This window comes from Geotrypetes seraphini, chromosome 1 (genome assembly GCF_902459505.1).
Source record: "Geotrypetes seraphini chromosome 1, aGeoSer1.1, whole genome shotgun sequence".
Classification (NCBI taxonomy): Eukaryota; Metazoa; Chordata; class Amphibia; order Gymnophiona; family Dermophiidae; genus Geotrypetes; species Geotrypetes seraphini.
In genome coordinates this window covers 128,294,099-128,316,738 of record NC_047084.1, presented here as the reverse complement: position 1 = coordinate 128,316,738, position 22,640 = coordinate 128,294,099, and the positions used below count along the sequence as shown (strand labels likewise).

At 44.4% G+C, this 22,640-nt stretch overlaps 2 protein-coding genes across 4 annotated transcripts in view; one reads left to right on the top strand and one right to left on the bottom strand.

The window, feature by feature from the left end:
- Positions 1-12,089, bottom strand: part of BBS7 (Bardet-Biedl syndrome 7) — a 454,813-nt gene extending 442,724 nt beyond the window's left edge. For all 3 annotated transcript variants that reach the window (XR_004538826.1, XM_033938299.1, XM_033938327.1), the window contains exon 1: positions 11,786-12,089. The gene's annotated coding sequence lies outside the window, so the exon portion shown is untranslated. The remainder of the gene's footprint in view (positions 1-11,785) is intronic.
- The window catches only part of CCNA2 (cyclin A2), a 66,977-nt gene continuing 56,350 nt past the window's right edge, over positions 12,014-22,640 (top strand). Inside the window, exons 1-3 of the mRNA XM_033938364.1 lie at positions 12,014-12,263; positions 17,832-18,081; positions 18,608-18,723. Of these exons, the coding sequence (XP_033794255.1) occupies positions 12,126-12,263; positions 17,832-18,081; positions 18,608-18,723 (504 nt within the window). The 5' untranslated portion in view covers positions 12,014-12,125. The remainder of the gene's footprint in view (positions 12,264-17,831; positions 18,082-18,607; positions 18,724-22,640) is intronic.

The following is a 22,640-nucleotide window of genomic DNA, read 5'->3' as shown; positions in this document are numbered from 1 at the left end:
TGTGCTGAAAACTTCTCCCACGAACAGAAGCCAGACCCCTAATCTAGGTGTGTTCTAATTTAAGAAAATAAATCATTTGTAATGGCGAGATCCTAACAAGAACTGAAGCAGAACGAGACTTAGGGGTGATCGTCAGTGAGAACATGAAGACTGCCAATCAAGTGGAGCAAGCTTCATCCAAGGCAAGGCAAATCATAGGTTTCATACGCAGGAGTTTCGTCAGCCGTAAGCCTGAAGTCATTATGCCATTGTATAGATCCATGGTGAGGCCCCACCTGGAATACTGTGTGCAATTCTGGAGGCCGCATTACCGTAAGGATGTGCTGAAACTGGAGTCGTTCCAGAGAATGGCCACCCGGATGGTCTCGGGACTCAAGGATCTCCTGTACGAGGAACAGCTGGATAAGTTGCAGCTGTACTCGCTCGAGGAACGCAGAGAGAGGGGTGACATGATCGAGACATTCAAGTATCTCACGGGCAGCATCGAGGTGGAAGAAGATATCTTCTTTTTCAAGGGTCCCGCGGCAACAAGGGGGTATCCGTGGAAAATCAGGGGCGGGAAACTGCACGGGGACACCAGGAAATTATTTTTCACTGAAAGGGTGGTTGATTGCTGGAATAGTCTTCCACTTCAGGTTATTGCCAGCAGCGTGCCTGATTTTAAGGCCAAATGGGATAGACACGTGGGATCTATTCACAGAGAAAGGTAGGGTAGGGTCATTGGGGTGGGCAGACTAGATGGTCCGTGGCCCTTATCTGCCGTCTATTTCTATGTTTCTATTTGCACAGCAATTTACGAGGTTATAAATTTGCTTGTGCTGGCTTTTTATTAAATGCTTTTTTTAGCTGTATGATCTACTTTTTTTTTTTTCTTCCTCTCTTCTTTTTATCCAGTTTCTATGATGTTTTAAATTTGTTGTTTCTGTATGGTTTTTCTAGCTCTTGCTACATAGATTTTGTATTTTTTTGTGTTTCTGTCTTGAGGTTTGTTTTTAATTATTATATAAATTATTATCTCCAACTATCTAAAACTGTCTACCATTTCCAATGTTTTTTGATCCCATACTAAATTCAAATGTGGAGGCTCTCTATCTCCTGTAAAACAGCAAGCTACCGTCTTATTTAAAAACAGTAGAAGAACATTTCAACCTTGCAGAACACTCTCCAATGATCTTAAGGTTGCCATACTCTTACAAAAGAACTTCAGAAGGTTATTCCAATGTGAAACTGTGAATTGGACCACATCTAAAAGCTCAATACCATCACCCTGGGCCTGAATAGGTGCAAATGGACTTCACTACTCAGATCATCCTGAATAGGTGTAAATGGACTTCACTACTCAGGTCATCCTGAATAGGTGTAAATCGACTTCACTACTCAGGTCATCCTGTCACAGATGTCAGTTAACTAAACTATGTAGCCTCTTCCTTTCCACACCCTGCCCTGCATTTTACAATAATTTGTTTTCTATCCCTTTCCCATCTATGTACTCGTGTTCTGAACTTCACTTTATGCATCTTATAGAGTGGATTCAGGTCCTTGAAAGCCCATGCCTCAATAAATTGATTTGTGTGACCTTGATGTGACTAGGTTGCCTTTTTGTGTTATTTCTATTGTAGGATTTTTTGGCAAAATTAGGAGTGTATTGTTGTGGTTCAATAAACTGATTAGCTTATAAGATGCCACACACTTCTGTCAGTTTTGTGACAAAGGCCAACTACCAGCCACATGGTAAAATCTTGATTTACAATTTTTGCTTAGGAAAACCAGAGTAACCCTGTACAGACACAATCTTCTCACCAGCATCTTCTGACACCAATATTAATTACTGAACAACAGAAAATATGACTTTGACAAGGACTTCTCAATTATTTTGTAAATTCCTGAAAACTTTGGTGTTCTTGCAATTTTTAAATGGTTTAACTACAGCCTCAACGAAATGATAATATTATAGTTATTTTTCTTATTCTTTTCTTATGTACTTTAGTTTTTAATTAGTTCTTCCTTCTCCTATGTTTTCTGCTATGTACTCTAGTCTTAATTATATGTGAACCGAATTGAGCTCCACTGGAAGATGACCCGGTATATAAACCAAAGATTAGATTATTGTTATAATACTTTCAGTTTTCAAAACTTCAGGGGAACCTAGCTTTCTCTCGTGGTTACTGAACCATTAAGAGTACCGTATTTTTACGCATATAACGCGCGCGTTATACACGATTTTACAAACCGTGCATAACCATGTGCGTTATACACGTGAGCGCGTTTTACATAGTTTTACAAAGGACCACTCGCACCCCCACAGCCTCCCGACCCCCCCCATCATGTAGAAGCTCCTACCGTTGTCCTGCTGCTTCCTCTGCTGGCAGTCCCGGCCCTTCTGTGAGCCCTGCGTCTGCGCTGCTTCCTCTTCCGGCGGTCCTGCCCTTTCTCTGATGCCGGCAGAGGAAGCAGCAGGACAACGGTAGGAGCTTCTACATGATGGGGGGGGGGTCGGGAGGCTGTGGGGGTGCGAGTGGTCCTTCGGGGTGCGGGTGCGAGCGGTCCTTCGGGGTGGGGGTGCGGGTGCGAGTGCATGCGAGCGGTCCTTCAGGGTGGGGGTGCGAGCGGTTCTGCGGGGTGAATCAGATGTCGGGGGGGGAACTATGTAAAAAAAAAGTTGTAAAACGCGCTCACGTGTATAACGCACATGGTTATGCACGGTTTGTAAAATCGTGTATAACGCGCGCGTTATATGCGTAAAAATACGGTACTCTTAATGGTTCAGTAACCACGAGAGAAAGCTAGGTCCTTCGGGGTGGGGGTGCGAATGCATGCGAGCGGTCCTTCGGGGTGGGGGTGCGAGCGGTCCTGCGGGGGGGTGAATCGGACGTCGGGGAGGGCATCAGGCTTTCAGGGTGGGGATAGGACTTCAAGGAGGAGAGGAGAGTCGGGGCGGGCTAAAGGAGAGTCGGGGTGGCCAGAGGAGAGTCAGGGCGGGCAAAAGGAGAGTCAGGCGGCGACGGGAGAGTCGGGGAGGTATGCGCGGTATATGGGTGTGCGCAGTATATAAAATTTATTTACATAAATTACAGTTTCCCACGCGCTATACCCGTGTGCGCGTTTTACAAAGGTGCGCGGTATATGAGTGAAAATACGGTACTTATGTTCTTGACACAACATTGTTAAATAGTTCCTACTTTCAAAGAACTAGTTTATACTTGACATTCCATTTTCTCATGACTGTACAGGGCCCTAAATTCTGGAACATGTCCCTAGACAGCTAAAGCATCTTAAAGACTTCCCTTGAATGTTTTAAGGTAGTCTTAAAAACTTTTCTCTTTGTGGATACCTGCCACTGAGCCTGCCACTTCCTCTTGCTGAGGGCACTGGATGTGAAGCTCTTTATGTCACAATTAATGACCCTAATGAATACTTCCCTTCCTCCTTGACCTATCATCAATACTGTAGATCTTCCCTCTTCCCCTCTCTTGTCGTGGTCATTATTTCTCTTATGCTATTCCTTTCATTATCCTGTAAGCCCCAGATGGCTTGTCTGATGGTCAGAGTAATAAATTATAAATAAACTTGATACTTGTAACCTCCTATATCCCTTTATGCACTAAACATACAAATTTCTTGATTCAGGGGAATCACTTTCCTCCATTTCCTCTTTTATCTTCCCCATCAAGATCTTAAGATCCTAACTTGCACAGGATTATTATCATGCTAGGTAGAGCCTATTCATTTTAATACAGTTAAATCCCATTATTCAACCAGTTCATTCAGTTGCTTGTCTTTAGAAGCCCCCTCCAAACATGGTGCATTTTTTGTGGAGCTTCTCAATGCATATGAGTCTCCTTACAGTATTCCTGAGCCATCTAACCAAAATCCAAATTGATGAAAAAGTTAATTAGATAATAGTCTGACTAAGGGATAGGTAATTTCTTCATTTCAGAAGAACTTGTACATCATCACTTTTTTCAGAGAAAACCAGCAGATTGTAATTTTTTTAACAAAACCCAGAAACATTGCAAATAGGATGCTTTCCACTGATTTTGCGAGCATGTTCAAATCCACCTGCATATTAAAATCACCAAATATACAGCAACTGCATTGGATAATACAAAATCCAAAGTTAACAGCCATTGAAACAATAAATGTAGGTATATGCAGGGACATATACAACAGAACCCCCTACCTCTTACTTCCTACAAGATTTGCCTCAGAATGATCAGTATTAAATCTGGCTACCAGACTCATCATCAAATCATGTTTAGCTAAGACCATTACACCTTCCCCTCTCACAGACCTCTAATCAACCTACAAGCAAGAGTAATTAATATATTTCAAAGATTCCTAGTATTCCTACTACAGTAATACTAATACAATCTGAGGAAAGGGACTTGGAAGTTCTGATCGACAAGTCGATAAAGCCGTCCACGAAATGTGCGGTGGCGGCGAAAAGGGCGAACAGAATGCTAAGAATGATAAAGAAGGTGATTACGAATAGATGGAAGAAGGTTATTGTGCTGCTGTACTGGGCCATGATGCGCCCTCAGCTGGAGTACTACGTCCAGCACTGGTCGCCGTACATGAAGAAGGACATGGTACTATTTGAAAGGGTCCAGAGAAGAGCGACTAAAATGGTTAAGGACAGCTGAAGACTCTGAGAGAGGCACATCGAGGAACAAGTCAGGGAGCTCGAGGAATTCATCGAGGATGCCTACAGGCGGGTGAAAGAACAAAAACACGAACATGGTAGGAAGGATGAAGATACACCCACATGGAATGGAGGACAAGAGCAACCTGACTCCAAGGAAGAAGAAGCCCATAGAGGAATCTTGCAGGAAGGGGAGGCAAGGTTTTGCCGGTGCCTAGAAGAAGAAGCAGTAAAGCACACCGAGGACACAGACCTGCAACCGGAGCAAAAACTGAAAAAGGGAAAGTCTGCAATCCTAGTGGGAGACTCAACCCTAAGGCAAGTAGATAGTCACATAGCAGGAGGGAGAGAGGATCGACTATTGGACCTGCCTCCCAGGAGCAAGAACAAAAGACATCATCGACAAAATTGAAAGGATCCTAGAAGGAGCAGAGACGGAAGAGACTGCAGTGATGATCCACATTGGGACAAATGATGTCAGCAGGAGAGATTACAACAGGAACAAACTGATCGAACAGTTCAAGATTCTGGGAAGGAAGTTGAAGATGAGGGCTCAGAAGATAGCGTATTCAGAGATCCTACCAGTATCGAGCGCAGATGTGAAGAGGCAGACGGAACTACAATCAATAAATGCATGGATGAGATAGTGTGAGGAAGAGAGTTCTACTTCGTGAGAAACTGGACGTTTTGGGGCAAGAACAAACTCTTCAGGAAAGATGGACTACACCTGAGCATGGCGGGAACTAGACTTCTAGCAAACAACATCAGGAGAGGACTAGAGCAGGCTTTAAACTAAGAAGAAGGGGAAAGCCGATAGTCGATCAGGTGTTGATGATTCGGAAGATGGTATCCCGAGAAGATACTGAATGGGAAAGGTGCTGGGAAGACACAATGGGCAAACAACAAGAGTTGACGGAACAAGAGGATGATAAGAAGAACGTAGCACAGGGGGAAGACAAAATGTGCAAAAAACAAGAGTTGACAGGTCAAGAAGAGAATGAAAAGAAGAACGTAGCACAGGAAAAGAAAACAAAGAAAATACCAGGACTTAAATTGCATGTATACTAATGCAAGGAGCCTAAGGAACAAAATGGGAGAACTAGAAGCCATGGCCAAAAAAGAGAACATTGGGGTCTCTGAAACATGGTGGAATGAAGAAAACAAATGGGACATAGTACTGCCAGGGTACAAACTCTATCACAAAGACAGGTCAGATCAGAAAGGAGGAGGAATAGCCCTATACATAAAGGATAACATACACTCGACCAGAGTGGACACAGCGGTGAGGACCGACAAATTGGGAGTCACTATGGGTGATCAGGAAGAAATGGGCCCGAGATAAAGATGGGCCTGTACTATCGTCCACATGGGCAAACCGAAGTAAACGATGAAGAAATGGAAGCCAAAATGAGGCGGGAATGCAAAAACGGTAACATCAATGTTATGGGAGACTTCAACTATTCCAGGATAGACTGGAGTCTTGGAAACTCAAAATGCGCAAGGGAAAGGGGATTCCTGGAGGCTATACAGGACTGTTTCATGGAGCAGCTTGTCAGAGAACTGATGAGAGGAAATGCCACTCTGGACCTAATCCTCAATGGGCTAACAGGACCTGCAAAGGAAGTGAAAGTAGTGGGACTGTTAGGAAACAGCAATCACAATATGATCCAGTTCAAAGTTGAAGTAGGAATATCAAAGGGGAAGAGAACCACAGCGACAACTTTTAACTTCAAGAAAGGAAACTATGAAGCGATGAGAGTAATGGTAAGAAAGAAACTTAGGAACAGCTTAAAGAAATCGCAGACTGTGGAGCAAGCCTGGTCTTTATTCAAGGACACGGTGAGCAAAGTGCAAAATCTGTATATCCCCAGATTTAGAAAAGGATGCAAAAAGAACCGAACAAAAGACCCGGCGTGGATAACTAAAGAAGTGAAAAAAGCGATAAGAGATAAGAAACATTCATTCCGGATGTGGAAAAAGGACAAAACCGGGGAGAACTGGAAAAAGCAAAGGAAGCATCAAAAAGAATGTCATTGCGTGGTTAAAAGAGCAAAAAGAGAATACGAAGAGAGGCTAGCCAGGGAAGCACGAAATTTCAAACCATTCTTCAGATATGTTAAAGGGAAGCAGCCGGCAAGGGAGGAGTGGGACCGCAGGATGAAGGAGATAGGAAGGGAGTGGTGAAGGAGGAAAAAGAAGTGGCGGATAGACTAAACATGTTCTTTTTGTCAGTATTTACAAGAGAGGACACATCCAACGGAACCCGAAAAAATCTTCAAAGGAGATCAAGCAGAAAAATTAACATCCATGGAGGTAAGCCTCAAAGACGTACTCAAGCAGATAGATAGATTAAAAACTGATAAATCTCCGGGCCCGGACGAATCCACCCTAGGGTACTGAAAGAACTAAAAAAGGAAATAGCGGAATTACTACAGTAGGTTTGTAATCTATCCCTGAAAACAAATCCTGGAGGATTGGAAGATAGCAAATGTTACGCCCATCTTTAAAAAAGGATCGAGAGGTGACCCAGAGAACTATAAACCAGTAAACCGGTTCCGGGGAAGATGGCAGAAGCACTGATAAAAGACAGCATCGATGAGCATCTAGAAAGGAATAAACTGATGAAAACAAGCCAACATGGCTTCTGCAAGGGAAGGTCGTGCCTAAAGAACTTATTGCACTTCTTCAAAGGAATTAACAAACAATGTTAGACATCGTATACTTGGATTTCCAAAAAGCCTTCGACAAGGTACCTCATGAACGCCTACTACGGAAACTGAAGAACCATGGGGTAGAAAGAGAGGATAGATGGATCAAAAATTGGTTGGCGGGAGGAAGCAAAGGATAGGAGTGAAGGGCCACTACTCGGACTAGAGAAGGGTCACGAGTGAAGTTCCGCAGGGGTCGGTACTCGGGACCGCTGCTGTTCAATGTATTTATTAATGACCTAGAAAAAGGACGAAGTGCAAAGTTATAAAATTCGCAGATGACACAAAACTTTTTAGTGGGGTTAGGACTAAAGAGGACTGTGAAGATTTACAAAGGGACCTGAACAAACTGGGAAAGTGGGCAAACAAATGGTAGATGAGCTTTAATGTAGAGAAATGTAAAGTCTTGCATGTAGGAAACAGAAACCCGATGTACAGCTATGTGAGGGCTGGTAATGGGTGAAAGTAGCCTAGAGAAGGACTTAGGGGTACTGGTGGACAAAACAATGAAGCCATCGGCACAGTGTGCAGCGGCCTCTAAGAAGGCGAACAGAATGCTAGGCATTATCAAGAAGGGTATTATTTATTTATTTTTTTTATTAAAAATTTTCAACATTATTACATCCATTTAAATAAACATAATAAGATACGGAATACAAAGAAAATATACGTTATTCACAAAAGAACCAATTTTACCCCTTAGGGGAAATATCCATCTAGCCCACAAATGGAGGAAGATATCTCATAATTCAAATAAACTATATAACAGGAAAACAAAAAATAGGTATAAAGGAGGAGAAAAGAACACATTTACCCCCTTCACAAAACCTATTTACCTCTTAGGGTGATATATTTTAAACCCCTCACTAAGAAAAGCTAATAATGATAACAATAATAATTAATCTTGTTTCTTTCCTTTTAGAAAAAGTTCTAATTGAGAAGGTTCCCAAAATACATAATCTTTATCTTGAACATGCAAAATACATTTACAGGGAAACTTGAGAAAAAATGTTGCACCCATTTCAAGAACTTTAGGACGTAAAGCCAAAAAGGCTTTTCTCCTATATTGAGTAGCCCTTGCCACATCGGGGAACATTAGAACCTTTTCTCCACAGAATTTTGCCTCTCTATTCTGGAAATACAGCTTCAACATTAAAGTTTTATCTACCTCATTTACACAGGTGACTAACAGAGTAGAGCGGGTTTGGATCAAATCCTGAGAATCTTCAAGAAATTTAATTAAATCTACATCTACAATACTTAATTGATCCATTCCCCCTTCTACTGGAAATTTTTTCTTTTGAGGTATATAGAAAAAGTTAGAAAACATCATGGTGTCAGAGTTAGTGACCCCTAATATTTCCTTGAGATACTTTCTCAATAGCATCTCTGGAGATAATAGGTGAGTCAGTGGAAAATTAACTAATCTAAGATTCCTTGATCTAACCTGATTCTCACTCATTTCCAACTTATAGTGAATATTCAAGGAATCTTTTGTAACTGCCACCATAGATGTCTGTAAATTCTTTATCTGCTTTCCGAGAGAGAGCGTGCGTTTATCTAGATTCCCGATGTTAGCATCTACATTTCCCAATTTATCAATAACTTCATTGGAAAAAACTTGAACATGATTAGTAACTTTCCTTAACATCCCCTCCATCCTCATATTTAAAGTCCACAAATCTTTTAAAGTAACTTCCTCTGGGTTTTCTTCCAACCCCTCTGGTTGATTAGTTATTCCAGGAAAAACTTGAGGCATCTGCGAAAATACAATTTCCGCAGACAGTTGGGGGTCGGAGGCTTCAAAAGAAGCCCCTTGTGAACCTGTTGGTTCCAAGTCCCTGGGAAGATCCGGAGGGAGGGGAGGGGTACGTTCTGGAGAACTCAAGGATGCTCCTGAGAATGAGTCAGGTTTATCTGTTAACCTCTGGGTACCTGGTGGCAATAAATGTTTATCCATAGGTCCAACACTAACTGGTGTTGAAACACGAAGTTTCCCTTTACGTTTCCCCATTTTATCAAAAAACAAGCAAATCACACATAGATAAGTAAATTTAACTTAACTAAAAGCTGTTCCTGCTCCAGAGGCTCCAGTGGCTCTCGAGGGGCTCGTGGCCGCGCCACAGGAAGAGAGGCTTCTTATCTCCCGGGCAGACCCGATGTTAAGGTGTACAATTCAGTGCCTGTTCTCAGTAGGCACTGCAATATCGGGAGAAAAACTCTCTGGGGAAGCAGCAAAAACAAAAGTTTCAGAATCAATCCCTTGGCTCCAGTCTCTGCACCCTCCGAGAGACACTTTCCCTGATATTGCCACAGGAGGAGAGGCTTCTTATCTCCCGGGCAGACCCGATGTTAAGGTGTCCAATTCAGTGCCTGTTCTCAGTAGGCACTGCAATATCGGGAGAAAAACTCTCTGGGGAAGCAGCAAAAACAAAAGTTTCAGAATCAATCCCTTGGCTCCAGTCTCTGCACCCTCCGAGAGACACTTTCCCTCCAAGAAGGGTATTACAACCAGAATGAAGGAAGTTATCCTGCCATACTAACGGTGATGGTGCGCTCGCATCTGGGGTACTGTGTCCAATATTGGTCGCCATACCATAAAAAGGATATGGCGATACTCGAGAGGATACAGAAAAGAGCGATGAGATTGCTAAAAGATATGGAAAACCTTTCATATGCTGAAAGATTAGAGAAACTGGGGCTCTTTTCCCTGGAGAAGCGGAGGCTTAGAGGGGACATGATAGAGACTTACAAGATCATGAAGGGCCTAGAGAAAGTGGAGAGGGATAGATTCTTCAAACTTTCAAAAACAACAAGAACGAGAGGGCATTCGGAAAAATTAAGAGGGGACAGATTCAGAACTAATGCTAGGAAGTTCTTCTTCACCAGAAGGTGGTGGACACCTGGAATGCGCTTCCAGAGGGTGTGATAAGACAGAGTACGGTATTGGGTTTCAAGAAGGGATCAGATGATTTCCTGAAGGAAAAGGGGATTGAAGGGTATAGATAGAGGATTACTATACAGGCCTGGACCTGATGGGCCGCCGCGTGAGCGGACTGCTGGGCATGATGGACCTCTAGTCTGACCCAGCAGAGGCAATGCTCTTATGTTAAGGGGTTGGAGGAGGTGCTGTACAACGAGAGATTAGAGAAACTGAGCCTCTTCTCCCTCGAAAAGAGGAGATTGAGAGGGGACATGATCGAAACATTCAAGGTGCTTAAGAGGATAGACTTAGTAGATAAGGACAGGTTGTTCACCCTCTCCAAAGGTAGGGAGAACGAGAGGGCACTCTCTAAAGTTGAAAAGGGATAGATTCCGTACAAACATAAGGAAGTTCTTCTTCACCAAGAGAGTGGTAGAAAACTGGAACGCTCTTCTGGAGTCTGTTGTACGAGAAAACACCCTCCAGGGATTCAAGATAAAGTTGGACAAGTTCCTGCTCAACTGGAAAGTACGCGGGTGAGGCTGGGCTCCTTTAGAGCACTGGTCTTTGACCTGGGGGCTGCCGCAGGAGCAGACTGCTGGGCACGATGGACCACTGGTCTGACCCAGCAGCGGCAGTTCTTATGTTCCGCTCTGAGGATTTGGTGGGAAATAAGCCCATAAATAACATAACATTGCATGTGTTGTCCTTTGAATAGACCTAGCAGTAATAAAAACCAAACTGATTGGAAGCATAGAACCAATTCCACCACTATAAAAGGTTAGACAAATTCACATTTCTGAACCCATTACATCTCCCCACTAATGATAGTAATACAGTACAGTAATAGGTCAGGTTCAGTTTATACAAAGGGGTATACCCCTTTATCCGTGTACCTGAAATGGCACCCTGCAAATCTCACTGCTTTTTATCTATGAAAATCACTATCTAAGAAGGCCTTGGAGCTTACACTCCTCTATTTCTGTGAGCTCCAGCTTTAGCTCCTCAGTATCTGTGACACCCCCCCCCCCACCCCATTTCCTTATCCCCAGCTTTACCCCTCAGCATATGACACCCCTCACCCCCAGCTTAATCCCCTCAGTGACACCCCTCACCTCTAACTTTACTCCTCACCCCCAGCTTCACCCCAGCTTAATCCCCTCATCAGTATGACACCCCTAAACCCCAGCTTTATCCCTCAGTATGACACCCCCGTTTTAATCCCCTCAGTACGACATCCCCTTATCCCTAGCTTATACAATCTTAATTCATCTTTATTTCTTATTCATTTTTCCCTATCCTTTCCCTTCGTTTCTTCCCTGTTTTTAATTGTAATTTTATTCCTCCTTCCCACCTTAGTATGTCTCTCTGTCCTTGTATTGTTTTAACTGTACAACGCTTTGAAATATATTGTAAAGCGTTTTATCAAATTTTAAATAAACGATAAACCCCAGTATACGACATGCCTCACCCCAGCTTAACCCCCTCATCAGTATATGACACCCTCCTCACCCCTCAGATTAATCCCCTCCGAATCTGACACCCCCAGCTTTAGCTGCCATCCTCGACTCCTTCCTTCTGTATTGGTGACGCTCGAGCTCGAGCTCGAGCTCAGCCCCCACCCTCTCGCTGCGAGACCAACTGCTCGCCTCGCGCCCGCCTGTCCCTGGCGGGCCGCCGTAGGCGTGCTGACGCAGGCGCCGCCGCGGCGCGCTGATTGGTCCATTTCAATAGGCGCGGGCTACTTGAATAGAGAAGCGAGCGGCGCGCAGGGAGCGAAGCGCCCGGTGCCCCGGCGGCAGCAGCAGAAGAAGAGACGGCGAACGAGCGGGCAGGCGGGTCTCCTCGCGAAATGTTCCAGGCGCCGCTCTTGGAGGATGAGAACCGGGAGAACGTGCAGCCGGCCAAGCCGCAGCCCGGCGGGCGACACCCTCCAGGGCGGCCGGCGCTGGGCCTCCTCCAGGGCAACCAACGGGGCTCCCGCCCGCAGGTCAGAGCGGGGCGCACGCTGGGGTTTCATGGCGAAGTGCTTTTAGGGGGGCAGCTGAGCGGACCACGAGTTGGACTTGGTCAGACCCATTTGCTTGATCGGCTTCAGCAATTTCCCCTGTTCTGCCTCTGCACTTTTCTTCCTTTAGGCGTGTTGAGCCACTGCAGAAGCCAGGTTCAAAGCCTTCGCATTAGGCGAAACGGATGCCCAGTCCCAGCAGACCCAGTGCCTGGTGGCAAACGAGTTGGGCCATAAACTTCCTTTGGCCTTGAACTTACTAGAAACGGTCGTCATTCACTCCAATAGACGATTCTGTAAAGGTTTAGAAACCTATTTGTCTGCAAAATATCTCTTTCTTTTTCATTCTTATGTTTTAATGCAAGATTGTAATTTCTGGAGATGGCCGGCTTCTTATTAATTTAGAAATCGTATTAAGCTCCTATCGGGGTATATTAGTGATTCATAAATATTTAAACAAATGCTATTTAGAAGAAAACCTTTTGAATTACTTTGATTATATGATCAGATATATTTGTAGGAAGGATTTTGGTGCATCTAGTGTTTTGTTTTTCTTACTTTTCTTTGTTTTTGTTATTTTCCTAACCACGTTGAATGATCTAGCTAGGAAAATGGAATGTAAATGAGTAAATAGGGGTTCTTTTTCAAGGCACACAAAGTACCATAGGTTGCTATAGTATTTTGGGTTTCTTTGAAAATGAGCCTCATGTTGTTCAAAAATCAAAGCTTAACAAATCATATGTGACCTTCTTATACAGTGTTAGACTTTGTTTTAATAAATAGTTTTGAAGAGCCATGTTAACCTTGTCAGGGATATACAGATAGGAGACACTGGAGTTAACTTTTTGATATGCTTTCAGTGGTAAGGTGTATAAAACAGAACAATTCAACATGCATAATCCATGCAAATCTAAAAACTATTTAGGTGCCATCTACTCATGTTTAGGTCCTAGTGACTTGATGGATTGCAGATCTAAAACAAAATGGGTAAGATCCCCCAGCGTCATCACTATGGTTGTTTTCAACTTGTCCAGTCATCTGATCACAGGTCACCCTCTTCACCTGGTTCCTTTGAGCTTCCCAAATATGATGTCTTTCTCTTCTAACAGTGTGACCAAAATAAGACAGTCATAACTTCATCATTTGGGCTTCAAGTGACATAGCCAGTTTGATTTCTTCCAAAATCAGTAGCAATCCATTGCATGGTGGGCTTAGTGAGGGTGGTGTATGTACAAAGGACAATTATAGAGACCACCCTGGCAAAAGAAAAGATGTGATGGTAGTAAAGACTGCAACATAAACAATATCAGCAACTCATTTCTTAGTATTGCAACGGAAAGTGAAACGAAACAAAAATTAATACGAAAAAGAAGATTATCACTGAAAAATAGCTGGAAAGCGATGACCACAAATGCTCGCAGTCAAAGCAACAAAGTTAATGATCTGCAAGCCCTGATGTTAGAGGCAGATCTAGATATTGTCGCTATCACAAAGACATGGTTCAGTGAATCACATGGATGGGATGCAAACAAACCGGGATATAATCTTTTTAGGAAGGACAGAGATGGTCAAAAAGGTGGAGGAGTAGCTTTCTATGTAAAGATCAATATCCAAGCGACCAAAATGCAAGGGACCTGGGGAGAGGAAGAAGTGATATGGATTGCTCTGAAAAGAGAAGATGGAACTTCTATCTATGTGGGTGTAGTCTACTGATCTCCAACTCAATCGCAGCAAATTGATAAGGATTTGATTGTGAATATCCAAAAGTTTGGAAGGAAAGAGGAGGTTCTGCTGTTGGGAGATTTCAACCTGCCGGATGCAGACTGGAATGTTCCGTCTGTGGAATCGGAAAGAAGTAGGGAGATTGTGGATCTCTTTCAAGAGGCTCTGCTCAGACAAATGGTGACGGAACCCACAAGGGAAAAAGTGATATTAGATCTGGTCCTCACAAATGGAGAGAGTATCTCTAATGTTCGAGTGGGTGCTCACCTGGGAAGTAGTGATCCTCAAACGGTTTGGTTTGATATAACAGCTAAAGTGGAGAGCGGCCGCACGATACTTAAAGTCCTAGATTTCAAACGTACGGACTTTAATGCAATGGGAGAGTACCTGAAGAAAGAGCTGTTAGGATGGGAGGACATAAGAGAAGTGGAAAAACAGTGGTCTAAACTGAAAGGTGCAATAAAAATGGCTTCGGACCTTTATGTGAAGAAAATCAATAAAAACAAGAGAAAGGAAGCCGATATGGTTTTCCAACCTAGTGGCTGAGAAAATAAAGGCGAAAGAGTTGGCGTTTGTACAATATTAAAAAAACCAAGAAGAGGAGAGCAGAAAGGACTACAGGGTGAAACTGAAAGAAGCCAAGAGAGAGATACGTCTGGTGCAAGCACAGGCGGAAGAACAAATGGCTAAAAATGTAAAAAAGGAGACACAAATTTTTTCTGATATATTAGTGAAAGGAGGAAGATAAAAAATGGAATTGCTAGGCTGAAAGATGCTGGGAACCAATATGTGGAGAGTGATGAGGAGAAAGCAAATGTGCTAAACAAATACTTCTGTTCTGTGTTCACAGAAGAAAATCCTGGAGAAGGACCGAGATTGTCTGGCAAAGTTGCAAGAGAAAATGGAGTAGATTCTGCGCCATTCACGGAGGAGGGTGTTTATGATCAACTTGAAAAACGGAAGGTGGACAAAGCGATGGGACCAGACGGGATCCATCCCAGAATATTAAGAAAACTCAGAGAAGTTCTGGCGAGTCCTATTAAAGACTTGTTCAAAAAATGTCTGAGACAGGAGTGATTCCTGGGGATTGGAGGAGAGCGGATGTGGTCCCTATTCATAAAAGTGGTCACAGGGATGAAGCAGGAAACTACAGGCCGGTGAGCCTCACTTCAGTTGTTGGAAAAATAATGGAAGTGTTACTGAAAGAAAGGATAGTGTACTTCCTTGAATCTAATGGGTTACAGGATCCGAGGCAACATGGCTTTACAAAAGGTAAAGCGTGCCAAAGAACCTGATTGACCAGAGAGCTGCATCGAGGACATATGCTAGATGTAATTTACTTGGATTTCAGTAAAGCCTTTGATACAGTTCCTCATAGGAGGCTGTTGAACAAACTTGAAGGACTGAAGTTAGGACCCAAAGTGGTGAATTGGGTAGAATCTGACTGTCAGACAGACGCCAGAGGGTGGTAGTTAATGGAAGTTGCTCGAAGGAAGGAAAGGTGAGTAGAGGAGTCCCTCAGAGTCCGGTGCTGGGGCCGATCCTGTTCAATATGTTTGTGAGTGACATTGCTGAAGGGTTAGAAGGAAAAGTGTGCCTTTTTGCAGATGATACCAAGATTTATAACAGAGTAGACACCGAAGAGGGAGTGGAAAATATGAAAAAGGATCTGCAAAAGTTAGAGGAATGGTCTAATGCCTGGCAACTAAAATTCAATGCAAAGAAATGCAGAGTAATGCATTTGGGGATTAATAATGGGAAGGAACCGTATATGCTGGGAGGAGAGAAGCTGATATGCACGGACGGGGAGAGGAACCTTGGGGTGATAGTGTCCAAAGATCTAAAGGCGAAAAAACAGTGTGACAAGGCAGTGGCTGCTTCCAGAAGAATGCTGGGCTGTATAAAGAGAGGCGTAGTCAGTAGAAGGAAGAAGGTATTGATGCCCCTGTACAGGTCATTGGTGAGGCCCCACTTGGAATATTGTGTTCAGTTTTGGAGACCGTATCTGGCGAAGGACGTAAGAAGACTTGAGGTGGTCCAGAGGAGGGCGACAAAAATGATAGGAGGCTTGCGCCAGAAGACATATGAGGAGACACCTGGAAGCCCTAAATATGTATACCTTAGAGCAGTGGTCTCAAACTCGTGGCCCAGGGGCCACATGCGGCCCGCCAGGTACTATTTTGAGGCCCTCGGTATGTTTATCATAATCACAAAAGTAAAATAAAACAGCTTCTTGATCATATGTCTCTTTAGCTATAAATTACAATATTATTATTAAAGACTTAGCCAAAAGGAAAGATTTTTAAACTATAAAGAGTTACCTCATGCAAAATTACCATTTCTTTAATAAGACATTAACTATTTTTTCTGAGACCCTCCAAGTATCTACAAATCCAAAATGCGGCCCTGCAAAGGGTTTGAGTTTGAGACCACTGCCCTAGAGGAAAGGAGAGACAGGGGAGATATGATTCAGACATTCAAATACTTGAAGGCTATTAACGTAGAACAAAATCTTTTCCAGAGAAAGTAAAATGGTAAATACATTTCCAGAGAAAGGACATAATTTGAGGTTGAGAGGTGGTAGATTCAGGGGCAATGTTAGGAAATTCTACTTTACGGAGAGGGTAGTGGATGCCTGGAATGCGCTCCTGAGAGAGTTGGTGGAGAGTAAAACTGACTGAAGCATGGGATGAACACAGAGGATTTAGATTCGGAAAATAATATTAAATATTGAACTAAGGCCAGTACTGGGCAGAATTGCACATGTATATGGTCGTTTGGTGGAGGATGGGCTGAGGAGGGCTTCAATGGCTGGGAGGGTGTAGATGGGCTGGAGTAAGTCTTAACAGAGATTTTGGCAGTTGGAATCCAAGCACAGTACCGGGTAAAGCTTTGGATTCTTGCCCAGAAATAGCTAAGAAGAAAAAAATTAAAAAATTTAAATTGAATCAGGTTGGGCAGACTGGATGGACCATTCGGGTCTTTATCTGCCGTCATCTACTATGTTACTATGCATGCATAAAATTCTTATCAAAGCACCAAAGCTCAAATGAGTCAATCTTCTTTGTCTTGCTTCTGTAGTGTTCAGCTTTTACATCTGTAATTGACCACTGAGAAAATTAGTGTGTAGACAAGTCTGATCTTCATTTGGAGTGTTATTTCCTTGCCTTTGAATACATTGTTGAGGACCTTCATTAAAGAGCGACCAAATGCTATTCAGAGTATTTCTTCCTTGCTTGTTTCTTCTTTGTTTACAAAAGAGCCCAGGAGATTGAAATCCTTTACAACTTCTAGTCTATCACCTTCAAGCTCGGAATCTTCAAAATTTTCTGTGTTCATGATCGTCATCTTGTTTATGTTCAATTCTAATCCCATGTTATGACTTTCAGGTTTGACTCGTCTCAATAGATACAGCATGTCTTCTTTGCTGCTAGTGATGAGTGTTATATCTACAAAGCGCAGGTTGTTTATATTTCAGCCACCAAGTCTGAAACCAACACTCTTCCTAATTTTCTTGGTACTTTAGATTAACCAGTTTGAGGTATGAGCTTTTGAGGACTAAACTGTATTTCAAACATGCAGTGCCTCAGACTGGTTATTCTAAAAAATGCCACCAATCTAATTTTGCTGCTAAAGGCTAAAACTACTCCCTCTGGTAACTCCATGAGTACTGCTATTATGTTCTTTCACTATTTTAGATTTGCATGTCTTGTGGGCTGTGTAGCAAGTTCCTTGTTTCGTGTCCCTATTGGGTGGGCATTAGTGCAGTGGTGTAGCCTAAAAGTTTTGAAATCATATGGTAACTGGCACAGTTCTTATTCTTTTCAGGTTATTCCTGTTCAAGGACACCCAAATCTCAATGATGAGAATTATGGCAAGATCCCAGCTGGAAAAGCAGGCAGCAAACAACCTGCCTTCACTATCCATGTGGATGAGCCTGATGGTGCATGTCGCAAGAGGCCAGTGGCCCCGAAAAAGACTCTATCAAATGAGATCATAACTTTAAATGCAACAGTAACATCACTTGGAACCAGGAAGCCCTTGGCACCCCTTGAGTGTACAATGGATTTTAGCTTTGGTATGTCTCCTGTGATGATGTTCCCTGAGATAGTTGGCTTTCAAATTATAATTGTTTAAAATATAGATGATATTGAATGAGTCCACCAGTTTTTTTGTGGAGGTTTGAGTTGACCCCATTGCTAACTTGACACTTGCTAAACATCTAGTGGAACAGCTAAGCCATTATTTCTCATGAATTAAACTTTTTAAAACAATTGCTCTATTTACAGTCGGACAGGTCTTGGGACTGACTGAAGGAAGGTAGAAGCCCGGATGTCTGATCTAATGGCTTAAGATGAGAACTTGATTCCATCAGTTGTAGTAAATAAAACAAGTTTTTAGATCATTATTGAAACTAAGCATAACATGTATGTGGCACCTTGACAATGCTCTTTTCCATCAGCTTGATTAGCATGAGTACCACAGGTTCCAGGTGAACTATAGGTCCCTGAGCCTCCTCTGGAAAAAAATAAAGCCTTTTTAAAAATTGAATATTAACAGAAGCTTGATCTTAAGTGTAATTGTCTATGTGCTGTTCTCTTCAGATTCTCCAATGGTTTTGGATACTTCACTTACTTCAGATGTGAGAGAGAGACCAGTCAGTGCTAATAACGTGCCAGATTATGCAGAAGACATCCATAAGTACCTCAGGGAAATGGAGGTAACTTCCAGCCTCTCCTTCTAATATCCCTGTTGAGTCTGGACTGACAAGTCCTGGTGGCAGAGTACAGGGAATCTTGGGTTTGTAACTATCCATTGGTTTTCTCCCATTCACAAGTGTAGGAGCTCCTTCTTGATCTTAGCTTGTAAATGTAATGGATGGTCTGCCCTAAGGACCCCCAGGGTTTTAGTCTTTATTGGTGTGGTCAGAATTGCTGTTTTCATTTTTGTTCAATAAACCAATTTTCCTTTGTCCATCTAGGCCAGTCCACACCAGTGGGTTTCATTCCCCCCCACCACCAGCAGCTGTAGATAAAGAACAGGTGACATTACCAGTGTACCAGCAGGTGCATCCAGGAACTAGTCTATATTTCTCTAACAAGCAGGTTGTGCACTGGTTTTCATGAGTACAGCTAGACTCCCATAGCACCTAGTTACGGCTGGTGACTTGCTGATTGAGTTCTAGCTGCATGTCTCCGATGTTTTTGGTCCATAGTCCATTGGGGCAACATGAAGTGATAACTATGGATGAGGGCCCACATGTTGGGGTTCTATGTTCCCAGGATTTGATATTGGTCTTTCAGGAGTCTGGATTGGTAGGACAAGCCGTTAACTGCTCAGAGGGATTCTTCTGGACATCCCTCTGGCTGGTAGTGACAGCTGAGGTGGGTCACAGGTTGGGGAGTATATTGCCTTAGCTGCCTTGCTCAGTGTCAGACTTCAGTTTGGTCCATCAGTTACTTGGAGGCAAGGGCCATTCACTGAACTGCAACAGTTTGGATCCATTGGATTAAGATGACTACATACTTCAAAAAGTAGTACCAAGTTATACATGCTGCTCAAGCCAAGGTAACCTGGGTGGAAGTGTGATCACTGAATTAAAGCACCACTAAATGGATGTCCTAGTCAGGGGCAGTTACTTTGGCAGTGTGTTAACAGGGGGTCTTGTATTCTCCCAGAAAGATATTGCTTTTGTACATCTCATTGGTTTGGACTGATCTAGCAGGATGCATAGGAAGGTGAACCTTTATTTGTACCTGCATTTCCTTGAGTCCTACCAGAGCAGTCCAGAGCCCACATGGAAGACTACAGTTAGCATTCTTACTGAGAAGAGAGAAGGAGGGAAGAGGATGTGTTTTTGGCTCTAATAGCCTCTTTCACTTCACCTTGTAACCATACCGGCTCTCATTTCCTCTTCTTTCCATGTTTGCTGAAATGTGGAATACATCTGGTCAGGGCTTCCACAATATTATTTTTAAATAACATCAATGCCTGGTTTACAGTCCTAACCCTTGCAACTGATCCTTTTAACCATTTTCCTCATTTTATCAGTCGCCCTTTCTAAAATTAAATACCCCTACAGTAAATTTCCTTGGCAACGTTACTCCCGTTATCCCAGGACAAGCAGGCCGCATATTCTATACATGTGGGTGATGTCATCTACAGAGCCCCGAGCGGACAGTCTCGCAAGCAAACTTGCTTGAAGATCTTCAAGCTTGCGAGTGTACCGCGTGTGCCTTCCCGCCGAGTCAGGGTGCACGTCTCCATAGCATGGCCTCAGTTCTTAGTTTTCCGCGGAGCCAGAAGCCCTGTTCCTCTGCTCTGCGCGATCACTAATTGCCTCTAGCACCGCGGCTTGCTCCTTTTTTGTTTTTCAAATTTGGATGAGTCGCCGTGCGGCGCATTTCTTAAAAAAAAAAAAAATAACTTATTTTTTCCAATTTGTCGTTGACTCGGGGGCCCTGGGTCCGACTGGGCCGCCAGGCTGTGGGCGGTGTTTTTGACCCTATGTCCTGGCCTGTTACTGGGATTAAAAAGTGCACTCGGTGCAGTCGGATTATTTCTATTACCGACCCTCATCGTTGGTGCATTGAGTGTCTGGGGGCTGATCACCGGACTGAATCCTGGCTGCGCTGTGTTACTCTCCAGCCTCGGGCGCTTTGTAGAAGGCGAGCGAAAATCCTCGATCTCTTTGGGGCCATGGACCCTTCGGTCGGTGCGACCTTGATCTCAACTCCGGCCCCGGCGTGGGCTTCAACCTCGTCAAAGTCGCCCTCTTCCACCAAGGCCTCAGTGATTGCTCCGAGACCCACGGCTTCGGATAAGTCTCCTCTTCCTCCATCAGGTGCGCTAGCAAAGAAGCCTTCCCTCAGGTCTCAGGTGGGTACGGTGGTCCCAGCCCCGTTGAGACCTTCCTCCAAGCGCGCCTCCACACAAATTGAACACTCTTCTTTGAGGTCGCCCTCATTGGAGCGCACTGCTGCACCTGTCCGACCAGATCCAATGGTCTCGGTGCTGATGTTCGAGGACATGCTAAAGGCCATCCCGAAGACTCAGATCTTATCGGTCTTGAACCAACTTACCTCTGCCTCGACCCTGCTCTCAGCAGGCCAGCCTGAGCATCCGCCTGAGGCCCCGCGGGATTGGTCTCACAGGCTGTCTTCCAGTGGTTCTTCCCCTGCTGCTTCAAGGCTGGGATCCTGGACCCATGAACCTCATTCGAAGCACCTGGTGAAGTCTGCCTCGTCCTCTAGGCACCCGCCCTCGAAGCGACCGAGGGACTCGCCCTTGACGGGGTAGGTCTCCTGGCCTGCGCACCTCGAGGTCCATTGAAGCATCGGTGCAGCCGAGACACAAATCTCGTTCTTGAAGGCCACCCTCCATGTCTGTCTCTCTGGGGCGTGGCATGTCAAGGACTCCCTCCCTCAAAGCCGTCTGGGAGGCTTATTTCTTCTCCGGTTCCTCACACCCCGGGGTCTTCTCCCAGTGGGATGCAGTACAGGTGCTCTTCGACCCCTCCGGGGCCTTGGAGCAGGACTTCCTCATTGTCCTTTTCTCGGGATTCGGACATGCCTGCTCTGTATTCTAGGGAAGCGTCCGCTTCCTTTTCGGCGGCTCGACATTCCGGGTCTTCCTCACTGCATGAGATCCTTTCTTCTTCTCGGACCTCCTCCTTGGAGGTTTGTCTGTGACATGGGTAAAGCTCTTCAGCTGGACCTCCAGTCTGAATCCCGGTATACCCAGGAATATTTGAATGAGTTGGAGCTCCCTCATCCTCCTAGGGAGTCTTTGCATCTTCCCCTGAATCAAGTTCTGAAATGGACGTTCTTCCGGAATCTGGAGACCCCTTATGCCATTCCTGCCATCCCTTCCAAGATGGAATCTCGATACCGCACGGTTCCATGTATAGGCTTTGAGAAGGCGCAGCTTTCCCATCAGTCCCTGGTTGTGGAATCCTCGTTGAAGTAATCCGGGCAGGGAAGGACGGATGATGGACAAATTTGGTCGCCGTCTCTATCAAAACTCAATGGTGGCGAACCGTGTCCTTAATTACAACTTTAACTTCACCTCCTATCTCAAGCATTGCCTGAAGGTCCTGCAGGCTTTTCTTCTTGACTTGCCCGCTCGCCGTCAGTCGGTGTTCAGTCAGCTTCTCGAGACGCTGTCCAAGATCCGTCTCTATGCTCAAGGCCATGTACGACGCCTTTGAGCTGTCATCTAGAGTCACGGCCTTTGTGGTGGCAATGCATCGCTTGGCCTGGCTACGCATAGTGGACATGGACCCCAATTTGCAGGATCGTCTGGCAAATCTTCCTTGTGTGGGGAACGAGCTCTTTGACAACTCGATCGAGGCGGCTACCAAACGCCTTTCAGAACATGAGCAATCCTTTGCCTCCCTGGTGCGGCCTAAGGCGCGAGCTCCCCCTGCTAAGCAGTATAAGCTTCCTCCACAGTGCTACCCACAGAAGTTCACCCTGACTCTTGTCCGTCTCCTCCGTGGCCTCAGCAGCAGCAGCATCCCTCTAAACCTCAGATGCCTGCGGTAGCGAAACTGGCGCCATCTTTCCGACAATTCCAGTCGGAGCACGCCAGTGCCCTTGGTCCATCAGCATTCCTCCCTTGCCCATTGGGGGGTCG